The following is a 12,139-nucleotide window of genomic DNA, read 5'->3' on the forward strand; positions in this document are numbered from 1 at the left end:
GGGCGGGCAGCCGGCAGCATCCCCGGCAGCAAGGCTGCCCAATTAAGCCTCCGGAACGAGTGAGCGAGGGGGGAAAGAAAATTAAAATTTAAAAAAAAAAAAAAAAAGGGGGGAAGAAAGAAAAGAAAGGCTGGAGTTGCTTGGCAACGCGAGGGCAGGAACAGCTGTGCAGCAGGTCGGGCTGGTACCCAGGCGCCGGGCTGGCCCATCAGCATCCTGCACGCCCCACATTTCGTGCCGGGGTCTCCTAGTAACAGCCGGTGCACGCCGGACTGCTGCGCATCCCCTCCTCGCCTCCCGCTTCTCCCCGGCAGGCACGGCATCGCTGTTTGCCCTAATTACACATTCTCCGCTGCTTCAAGCTGCCATTACTTTGGTCCCCAGAGGAGTAGCAAGAACTTTAAAAAAAATCTCCTCTAATAAGGGTTTTTAGTTTCGAATGCAGCGGAGCTCCGCGAGCTCGAAGATGCAAGGCAAGGCAGCAGCAGCAGAAGCAGCAGATGAAAAGAAAGAAAAATTCAGCGGTTCACCGGGTCAGATTTTTCCAGGACCCTGCAATAGATCTTTTCCCTTTGTTTTTTTGTAAATCATACCAGAGGGTGAGCAGCGATGAGAGCCCTTTATGGGCCCTGGCGCCTATTTATATAATCCAGAGCAGCGTAGTAAAGGTCTGCTCTTTGGACACTTGCATTTTAGGCCAAGAGCTCCTGAGAAATTTCATGCAAAAAGCAAAGGTAACATCCCAGGCAGAATATAAAAAATATTTATCAGTGACCAGAACTGACAAAAAAGCAAGTGAAGAGGAAGAGAGACCCCCTGTCCCAAATGCTAACAGTTTAAGTTATTTTTGTTCCATATTTTTGCTAACGAATGTGGCTTTTCATTTACTCAGACTATTGCAGTGCTGATGGTTCTTGCTATTTATGTGTCTCTTCCTTTTCTCCCCTTTGCCATTGAAAAATCAGGGATGCAGACTGGCAGAGGCAGCACGGGAATAAAACACAAGGGGAAAATAAAACATATCCCTTTCTGTTTCCTGGTTTTGTCAAGAACAAAGAGAAGAAAAGAACAAGACCCGGGATGCTTTCATTCATTCAGGTACTATATTTGATTTGGGGGGGTGGGAAGCCGTGTGTTTGGCTTTATAAAACACACCCTGTGCCAGGGCCGGGCTGCGCAGCGGGGCCAGGCGGGCGATGCTTCGGCAGGAGACGCCGTCCCTCCTGCCGCTGCCTTCCTCGGGGGCTCGGCGCAGCTCCCAGCGGTGGAGACAGCAGGAGCTGCTCGCTGCTTCGTGGAGCACGACGCGGTCAAAAGGTCTCAGCAACGCTGCCAGGCAAACCCAGGCGAACCAAGGGGCCCGGTCTCCAGAGCACGAGGCAGCCAGTAAAGGTGATGAACTCTTGCCAGCTAGGAAGTTTACTCATCTGCATTTTGGGAAAGTTTGCACTGCTGATCAGCTTCCCAGAGCTAGGACTCCAGAAGCTCTAAGCTCTAGGGGAGACAGAAGCACCCAGCTGGAAATCCCCCAGGTCATCCATGCTGCTGGATGAGTGTAAATGAGGAATGACGCAAGTGTGCTACAAAACCCCATTGCTGGGTGGCGCTGCATCTTCAGAGGGAAAATCTTAGAGAATAAAGACACCCTCTGTATGAAATATGTTCCCTAATACACGTCCAAAGTCAAACAAAGCCCAGGAAACCACCTGGAGAAACCACTGTTGGGATTCTCTGGGTTTCACAAAGAATTAACAATAAAATTGCATCACGTGTACCACACTCATACAAAAGTCATTTCATGACAGATCAGAGCTTAGTCCATTCCAGTTAATTTTCACCCAGATATTCACAGATAAAGGTCTTCTACTCAAAGGCTATTTTCCATTACAGAGGCCAAGTTTTTAGCTCAACTTGTTACACTGAGAAAAGCTCTCTTCTCTCTGCCCATCCCCAACACACATGCCACATTCTCCTAAAAAACAAGTATTTTTCCTCCAACTTCTAAAATAACAAACAGCAGCCACACTGGAAAAATACCAAATGTGGAAAAATTCAGCTTCAGGGAAAAGCTTAGCAGAGTTACACGTGACCAACAAGAAGATGCCCAAATGGAAGTTCATGCAAAATTAACCGTAACAGGTTCCATGCACTTATGTATCGAACAAAAGTGTATGCAGATAAGCACGCCTGTATTTTTATGGCATTCATTTCCAAGAACTAATACATGCTTCTAGTGCACTAATGATCACTTATAGTCATCATAAAAAACTAGAATGACATTGCAAAATTGTCCAACTAATCTATTAAGTTCCCTCTGTCGGTGGTAAGAGTCCAGAGGAATCGGAGCAAGGAAAAAGTCCCCACTAAACTCCGAATGTGCACAGTTAAGCAACGGGGACACCTTTCTTTCAGAACTCGGCTGGTGATCCGCTTTCATCTGGAAGCACAGGCTCGTCACTGTTAGCTTAGCTAGCACGCCTGTAAATGTTTTTCCAGCTTTCAGTTCTTCAAGCCCCAGTTTTCGGTCCCAGGTTTCAAAGGCAAGGCACCCCCAGGAGCACATCTGCCCAAGGCAGCACGTGTGTCTATCTCCAGATGGGGCTGCTAGGGCTGAGAACTGGCCCGCACATTTTTTAAAGGCTTTCAGTTCTTATTAAGCCTTCTATCACGTATAAAGCTGGCCAACAGAAAGATTTGGGGTCTCCAGTGAAACAAAGGTTCTGGGCACTCCCAGAGACTGTGGATAAGGAGGGTCCCATGCAGTATTTTGTCCTCCCCTTTCTAACAGGGCCGCACCAGTCTTTAAAACTCCCCTCGCTTGAAGTCCTTGTTTCATGTTCATTTCACTCTACAGCAGTACGCTACAATTTACTGCTTGACATTTGGTAACCAACTGGCTTTTGGCAGCGGTGTTAGACAAAAAGTTTTCTGAAGACGCAAATAGAGTTTTTCCCTGAACTCCAGCAAAACAGAAACAGACAGTTTGACACATGAAATCCACCCTACAGTCTCGGCATCAGATGCTTGCCCTTTACCTACCTTGAAATTCATTTTTTTCAGACATCATTCCTAGTGTTAGTGAAGGTCTGTGCTATACCATGGGCACCATCTACTCCGCGGTGGCCACGGTGTTACCTGGCACGGGACCTCTCCCGGCAGAAGCACGGACGCCCCCGCTGCGTTTAGGTCAGCTGAGACAAAGCCTTGCAGCTCGGCTGCTCCTGCGTGCCAAGCTGCTGCTGCCGGTGTGGGGGTATGCGGGATGTGAAAGGCAGGCTCTGCGCTGGGAGCAAGCCCCTTGCCCCGCACACTTTCCACCCAGGCTCCTGGGCACTTGCCCAGATGTAACCTGGACTCAGACACCCCCGCTGCGCTTAGAGGACTGACCTAGAGCCTGCTTTTAAGACATGTGGCAGCACACTTGGCTTTTCCTGCCCAGTGCTTCAGCTCTCCCAGGCTGCTCAGGCCCTTCTCTTCCAGCAAGCCCACCTCAGTCTAAGATGGCACCTCCGCCCACACATCTCTGGTTCAGGCCTGGCGTGACTTCAAATATTTCACAAGTGCTGGTGTTTTTCTTTTTCTTTTGTTCAAAGCAAAGTTTCTCATTCTTAATCTGCCATTTGTATCCAGTGCGGGACACCAGCAACACGAAGGGACCCTGACAGAAAGCAACTGAGGGTTTTTAGTTTGAGGTCTTACTCTGTGAGCCATATCCTTCACCCCCTTTGCTGGGTGCCTCCGAGGGGCTCAGGGATGGATGTAAAGAAAACGCGGGATGACAAAGTAGAGGGGGCTTCTCCGTGCCTTACTGAGGCAGCCTGCCCCAACACTTGGAGGTGCCTGCACTCTCCCTTCTGCAGCTGCCAGCAGGCAGCAAACAGCACTTTCTAGGTCTCCCTTGTGCCAAAAATCATCTCACGTGGCACATAAACAACCAAACAAACAATACCTATTTACATTTCCAAACCCAAACAGTAAGACTGTCTCCCTACCTGTGCTACTGAATTGCAAACGATGGAGCAGAAAGAGAGGACTGAGAATGCAGGTACCGGCAACCAAGCAATGGCTGAGCCCGGGCGTTTCAAATGGCGAGGGCTGCTTTTGGCAGAGCCCATCCTTCCTCTGTCTGCGGCGTTCACAAAGCTTGTTTCCTCAGCCTAAGCTCTCACTGTAGTAATGACGTGAGGCTCTGGCCCTCCGCACTGAAATCACAAGACTCCTCTCCCAACTTGCCAAGTGGTTAAATGGCTTCAAAAAGAGAAGGTTTTTAAAGAGCTTGTGATCAGGTCGGGCTTATTTCAACGAGCTTTGATTAAAAACAAAAACAAAAACTAACAAAACACATCTTTCCAATTTGGCAGCGCAACTGAAAACAAATCCAGCCATGAATGAAGGTCTTCCTCACACCCCCTCTCCTTCCCCAACTCCCTTCTCTTGTTTCCAGCAGCGAACTCACCCGCTGCTCCAGCTGCTGCCACGGGAGCTTTAACATCCTCTCCGTCCCTCTGTGTCCCCTTGCTGGTCTCAGCCCTGCACGCGGAGCTGGGGACTTGTTCCAAGGCTGTGGATCTCTCTCTTTGTACAACAAAAAAATCCTGGGCCTTGGCTTTCATTCCTCCCATTGTAGCTATACTGTTCTCCCAAATGCTTTTTCCTAACTCATTTATTCAGAATCTTACAGAACTGGTGCTTTGCTTGGCTGTTTGTATTTTCTTTCTCATCTTTGGCTTTGTGTTCACTGGTGGCACCACATTAACACAACACAGCACTGCAGCTTCCCATTCACGGGTTACCACTGGCACAGACAGATTTTATTTTCTCTATTATTCCTTTACTTCAAATTAATCTTCTTCTTTTTTCATCTAGCCTTCCCCGCTCAATTTGCGCTTTTCCAATCATTTCCAGATTCTGGGCATTTCCTCTTCTAGCCCCAGCAGTTTTGGAAGACTCTTCTCTGTCAGTTTAAATCCCACCTCAAAAACCTTCCTGTTCTTTAATGCTCTTCTAATACTCTTGTGTACCTCTTGCTTTTTTCTTCCAAACGTAGTAATTTGTTTTCCTGCAGGGTGGATTTATTTGTTCTTGTTACTCTCACCCAGCACTTTGGATCAAAGAACTATGTAATTTACAATAAGATATCATGACAATGTGAAACAAACTCCACTTAAATAAATGCTATCTTCAGACAGTATGTAGACTCGTACTATCTATTTACATGGGCATCTCCCACTCGTTTTAGGCTTTAGAAATCTAATTAAAGATGTGAGGTGCCCAATTGTTTTTTTTTAAGAATTGATCTTAGGTTGTATCAGATCCTGGTTTTAGATGTATAAAGAAAAAAAATAATCAAAACCTTCTGACACTCACAAAATGCAAACCCCAGCGAAACACTCTATGGCTTATTTTTTTAATCATTATTGCAATCTTCAGGATTTCCCAGTTAGTTTATTTGTGATGCTTTATCTCTGGCCATGAAGCAACCATGCCACCTCATGCCTTCCCCTGTGCATTACTGCAAGGAAAGCTGATGTGAGTTGTTTCATCGGGAGATAGAAATCTTCTCCATGGGTCTTTGATCCATGGGACACAATGACTTCCCCGTGACTAATCTTTCCAAAGGTCGCGGGCCAGCTCCCCCTTAGACGTATTTGCATCCCGACACTCGCCAGCAATATCCTGTTTTCTAATTTAGGAAGTACCGATGACTATACATTTTCTTTGGCCCATTCTAATTCCTTTCCTCTCCACTCTCCTCTACATTGGCAATTCATCTCCACACATGTGTGAAGGCTGGACTAAAATTTCTGTTTCTCAAAAGAGACATTGTCGTTTGCACTGATGTCTGCTCCATGAATAAGTGTGAGAGAATGTATTAGGGCTGGATTACAGCACCAGTGCTGGTGGCTCCTTTGTTAATTTTTTTTACCTCGCCCCCATGTTGGCAGCACAGCCTTTCCAATCCTACAGCTCACCTTTTCCTCCTGTTTACACGCGCAGCTGCTATTTCTCCCGAACGGCTTCTTTGCTGCCTTCTGACAGACATATAGTTCCACCACTGCTCTGAGCTCTTTTATGTACCCTTCTCTTTAGATGCCCCAGCTTGCTTCGAATCCAATCAAATATTTTCATTTCCCTTTCAACCCAGACAATGTTTTTCCCTTTCCCTTCCAGATTAAATTCTCTCCCACACAGATAATAGTTTTTCCCTCTCCAAAGGTCGTCCAGAAGGTGGTTTCATAACCAGTTCAACCATTGATGGGCCTTCCAGAACTGTCCTAATTCTCTAATGGAGGAGACATGAGAGAATAACGAGGGAAGCTTGCACAGCACCATGTACAGTGTGGAGTCTGACTGTCCCTGGGCTCCCCAGCGAAGCAAAGCCCCAGGAGAAGCCGGGTTCCAACCCAGCAAGCTGCTATCAGTCTGTATTGCCTCCAGCCCAGTCTGGCTCATCACGCTGCGAGGAAGGCCAGCCAGCGTCTGTCTGGTCAGCGTTACATACGAACGAAAGGAATGCAACCTCCTTCCGCTGCCTTCCACCCCCCGGCTCCCCAGCCCATGGCTTTCTTGTCTTCCTGCAGAGCAGTAAGTCCCTTTGATCCAGCGAGTGGACTTTGCACATGGAAGTTGGGTGACCGGCCTGCATCTGCCTCCGGACGGCGAGCCCCACACTGAGAGCTCTTTGTCTGCCAGGGCACTCCCACCCCTTTGCACAGGGCCCACTCTGGCAGACTGCTCTTGCATGACACACTAACAAGCTACCAGCCAAAGGAAAATATCTCGCAATCATTTCAGGCCCTCTGGCTCAGCCAGTGAGCAAGCCAAGTGGCTAGTAGCCATTGGCGCTGCTGGGCGCATTCACAACCCGCGGCACACGCGGCTCCCTGCAGCTCCAAGGCGGCCGCGGAAAAACAAAGCGCCGATGGAGAAAAGGGCTGCTCGGCCCTAGCCCCAGGGCGGGCATGGGAAAGGAGGCAGCCCTGCCATTTACAGCTCAGTCCCAAATTTCCATGGCTAGTCCTCTCTGTCCCTCTCTTTCACAGGAAGCTCAGGAGCTCCCTGCGGGGAAGCCCCACTGCCGAGGTCAGAGCGAACAGATTCGATGCCTTGATTGTACCAGCTCTAATTATGGCACTCATGGTCAATGGATTTTAAGGGAACAGAGCACTTAAACGGGATGCAGGGGTCCAAACGACTTGGTGCTTGGACCCAAATAAGCTAGTTACATAGGCCCCTCCCCACCACTGACTCAGACTGCTCCCAAGATGTAATCTAAAGGTATTCAGGTACCTTTGAACACCTAGGTGCTTTCCACTGAGAGAAATGGAGTCAGGTGCCTACCTGCTCCCAGGTTCTGCCTCAAATAGTTCAGCTTGATTTGAACAACAGAGCTGTATCCCATCCACGCTGCAAATGAAACCATCCTTTCTACACAGCTGTAGACAGCTAGGATGTAACCAGGTAAAGGATGCTTGTACGGCTGCAAAGACAGGATGGGACGGCTCCTCATCTGGGTTTGTTTCTTGCCTCTTCTCTTTTACCTGCCTGCTTTTTCCTAACAACCTTTGCTACCTTCTTTGAATTTGGTGGATGAAAACAAGAACACCTCTGTAAACTAGTAAATGGTTTACAGACTGGTTGAACTACTGATGGTTTAACCGGGAAGCTCGGAGGGATAGCTGAACCCACTAGGTGAGGTGATAGGAGCGGGACATTTGGGCACTGCACCTGCACAGCTGCAGTCTCATCATTTGATGCAGGTCTCCCACATCTGCCAGTAAAGGTGGAGTTGTCTTTCCAACCACACACATACACACCAACTAAGGCTATTCAATAAAAGTATCACGGTGCCAGTGAGAAATGTTTCTTGTCATGAATTAATTGCAAAACACAGTATTTGACATGGTGATGTTACCTAGGGGAAAGATACAATATTCAGCTGGACCTAAGACTTGATTCAAAAGCACGCAAAATCTTGCAAGATTTGAACTCCCATGGTGGAGGTCTTGCAAATACAGCCGCTCTTGCAGAGTTCTTACAGAGTTCTCTCAGGACTCCTTGTCCCCCTTCACACCTACTGGGTGACCAAAACATAAAAAATTCCACAAGTTCACCCCTTTTAGGTGAACATGTCACATCCTTGGCTAACTTCAGAAAGCTGTGTAAGACTCATCACTTCCAGCTTGAGGAGGAACACAGGGGTCACATCCAAACAGTCAAGGCCATTGCATCAACAACTCACTCCCTGGAGCTGTGCCCTCATGGGAGCCCCTTTGCCCACTGGAAGGCCTTGGCTGGGACGTCCTCCTGGACACCACGGCAGAGCCTGCTTTGCTGTGGGTTAAGCTCACGGTGGCATTGGCAGCACAGGAGTCTCCTGATCACATCACTGCAGGTTTTAAAATGACTGCACTGCTTCCATTGGCTTTCAAATCACTGGATCACATGTGAGGTCACTCCTGGTAAGGCGGCTATCCCCAGTAAAAGCACTAGAAAGCCCATATTGAAAGATCAAAACCAAGGCCTTTTATGTCGTAACGTGATTTATACCTCAGACCATGTAACTTTTACAGTGCTGCCTAGTATATGATGGATGCAGCTCTCTTAACAACCCACACATTTGTTTGATTTACTGCACTGGTCCAACATGTTATTTTCTACCTTGCAAGAACAACCTCGCTTCTAGGAATATGCCTGCATGATAAGATCGTGAATTAAATGTGCAGTTATCGTAAGAGACCACACATTTTACAGTAAAATTGAGAAAACTGATTACAGCAATCCCTCTGGAAACAAGAATAATCACATGATAAGATAGTGCTAATGGGAATTTATCATCTCTCATCACATGTGAAGCCTAGAACAAAGCAGCAACACTAGCAAACTGCACAGCTATTACTGCCAATGAATACCAGCTGAAAAGCTACTGGGGACTATGAACAAATGACAGGAGAGTAGGGATGCTGAACAGCCAAACTGCAGCCAATTTGGTACGCTTCAAGATGCTTACACAGTAAAGCTTATATGCAACATTAATCAATACTACCCAAAATAACTGCCTGGTATCTTTCCATACATCCCATACCCTTTCTATCCACACTATTCCATCCAAACTCCATGTCATTGATTAATTTGCTCTTGTAGCATTGGCAGCACAAAGAGTCTCCTGACCACATGCTGTATTTAGTCACCAGAATAGCCCAAAATAGTGAGATCTCAAGTGTACATGCATCTGTATTGTACACATCTGCATCTACACACACACTCCCTCTCACACAAACATTATTCCTAAACCGCACATCTCCGTTCTGAAATATGCTTGTTCCCTTCCCCCATACAAAAGGCAGCAAAAACCTACCCACGGTATTTTCTATTTGAAGCAATTAACACTTGACTAAAATTAACATTTTTAAAGCTGTCTTGGGGATCTGAGTGCGGAAAACCCAAATTGGCATGCCCACAGTTTTAACATGAATGATACATCTACAACCCTTAGGTATCCTAAAATTACTCTGCACCAAGCCCCATAAGACACATGAAAGCTCAACATATTAATGGTAGGCAGTGAACTCCTCCGTTCTGTTGAAAAGGGGGTACATTTGCTGGCCTACCATATTTTTCCATTGCCCTGTTTCACAGATACAGGCTTGAACTTTTGGAAGAGCTTTTTTTTTTCTTTTCTAAATGAGAATAAAAGGAGATGGTTACGATTAGGTGGCAGGAGGACAAGATGAGAGAAGCATCCTACACAAGTACCTGTATGAGTCCTCTGGTGAGCCTTTAAGTGGGAGCTCTTTGTGTAAACCTTCCGGCACCCATTAAATTGACAGCGATGAACCCTCTTCTTGTTTTCTGGGGACGCTTCCGCCCCTGGCCCTCCTTGTTCACTGTCACTTTGCCCACTTTTTATTGTCCCCGCGGTTGCTGCCGCTACACCCACTTTCATGGAGCTGAGTGAAGCTTTCTTGGCCACCAGTTTCAATGTCACCGTGCCGTCCACTGCTGAGAGAGTTTGTGAGGTTTTTACAAGGTGGCGGCTGAGCTCCGGAGAGGAAGGGGGTGTTAACGAGGTTACTGCATTGAGTTGGGCCTGGTTGACGGCTGTGTAGCCTTCTGTGGAAGAGCTGGTGGACTGCAAGCTGAGGCACGTCTCAGACAGCAGCTTGTCCCGTGAAAGGATAATGTCCATGTTGGAGCTTTTGTCACACGTACTCGTCTCCACCGGTAAAAGGATGGGGTCCAGCCGTCGGATAGTGTCCTCCGCATCTGGAGCTGAGGAGGCATGAAGGAAGCAGTCTAAGTCCTCACCAAAGCTCTCGGAGATCTTCCGTGGTTCAGTCTGAAGGTATCGCTCCAACTCGAGGCATGTCTGCAGGAGGGGAAGGGAGAGGGGAGGGAAAGAAACTGATGTTAGAGAGAGATTACAGCATAGCTCCCACCTAGGGCAGGAGAACAATGTGGTCCAGAGCCATTCAGAGACAGCACTCATGCGCACCAGCACCTTCTTGCGAGATGGTGACTTTTTGGCACACATGGGGATTTGCACTCGTTTGAAGCTGCTCAGAGACAGGGTATGGGAATATCTGTGTACGGTAGCAGATACTATGGTAGAAGAGAAGATACAACAAAGCATCTGCTAAATTTTCATGGAAATCTGCACATTGTCCCATGGACATCAGGCCCCTTCCAATTTTAAGTGTAACCTGGCCAACTGTCACCTCCACATGCAACTACCCAATCTGCCCAGTCTCCTGGCCTTATAAAAACAAAAAGTCACCTCTCCAGAGATTTTCCTCCTCTTTCTTTCCAAACATTAAATTTAACTGCAAATTTAACCCAGCGTAGCTGGCTGGGGCTCAATCTATTCCTGGAATGGCATAATTCTGAAGTATATCATTTTAAAACAGAAGGAGGAGACAGAAAACCTTCCAGTGACACCATAGCTTGGTTGAAGGGGCTGAGAGAAGATGTGATAAGAAAAAAGGGACCTAATGCCTTTCTTAGAGGGTTTTTGGCACATCTGGTCAAGCAGGATTTCCTGTATACAGGACACCACACTTGCACACCAGCACACTCACACAACTTATTAAAAAGTAGGTGATGATGCAGGCAAGCAGCTGCCACATAAAAATGCATTCCCGCACCTCCACAGCAGTGATCATCAGCACGAGGATGGGGTGAGCCTATTACTTGAATGTACCTTGTATGAAGTGCCCTGAGCTCATATACGGAGGCCCAATAAAGTCTCCAGGCACCTTCACACTGCCCAGTGTTCTCCATAACCAACATTATAGACTTTTATTATTTATAGAAAATGGTTAGCTGTAGTTTCAGGAGCATTTAATGGAGTTTATTAGTGCTATTTTTCATTTCTTGCTGCCCAAAAGGATAGCTGGTTTAATACCATCACTGCAATTTTACGGGGCTTAGAAAAACACACATTCTAACTCAGATTTTTTAGAAACTTCTAAAAACTACTCCTAAGAGAACACTTCTAGAGATATGAAAGAAGGGACTTTAGGCAAAAATATTCCGTGCAGCCTACGGGAGCTGATGGTCCAACTACATCTCAACCTGGAAGCCAAACATCTGATCAAGAAACAAAAACTTCCTTATCACCGGAGGCGAGACGGAGACTCCTGCCTTCTGGGTACAAACGTCAATAAGAGTGTAAAGAGGCCCCATTCACAGCTCTCTGGGAGCTACCGTGTAACTCAAGATTATTCCTGTTAATGTAGCCTGGAAGCAACACTGCTGTTTGCAGATACAATTGGGTGAGATGGCTTCCAGAGTTACAAAAGTAATCTGTCAGACTGCTGTGTTTTTTTGTTTGTTTCTTTTTGGTTTGTTTTTTAATAATAGCTGATTATAGATCTGAGCCGTAGAGATGGACTTGGACAAAAAGCAATAAAATGGCAATATATGCAAGTGAGACACGGGGGTTATTTTCACAGACATGACACTGTACATGCGATGTGCCTGCAGGTGGGACACTTACTAATCAGCACCTTTGCCTTAAGTAAACCACCATACAACCAGCCTACCCTAACTTAGTAGGGTTCTTCACTTCTTCACCTACCACAAACGGGATCGCTGAAGAGCTGTTTTTGTCAAATACATGGGAGATGAAGCCAGCAAG

General features: G+C 46.9%; 1 protein-coding gene across 7 annotated transcripts in view; it reads right to left on the minus strand.

The window, feature by feature from the left end:
* KLF7 (KLF transcription factor 7) overlaps positions 1-12,139 on the minus strand; it is a 57,147-nt gene that overhangs the window by 17,151 nt on the left and 27,857 nt on the right. For 6 of the 7 annotated variants that reach the window (XR_014586206.1, XM_083842321.1, XM_083842316.1 and 3 more), the window contains exon 2: positions 9,757-10,369. Coding sequence is in view for 6 of the 7 variants with exons in the window: in XM_083842321.1 (XP_083698447.1) it covers positions 9,757-10,369 (613 nt within the window). In the remaining variant the exon portion in view is untranslated. The remainder of the gene's footprint in view (positions 1-9,756; positions 10,370-12,139) is intronic. The other variant, XM_083842320.1, reaches the window with a different exon arrangement.

Source organism: Anser anser (assembly GCF_964211835.1).
Source record: "Anser anser genome assembly, chromosome: 6".
In the NCBI taxonomy this organism is placed as follows: Eukaryota; Metazoa; Chordata; class Aves; order Anseriformes; family Anatidae; genus Anser; species Anser anser.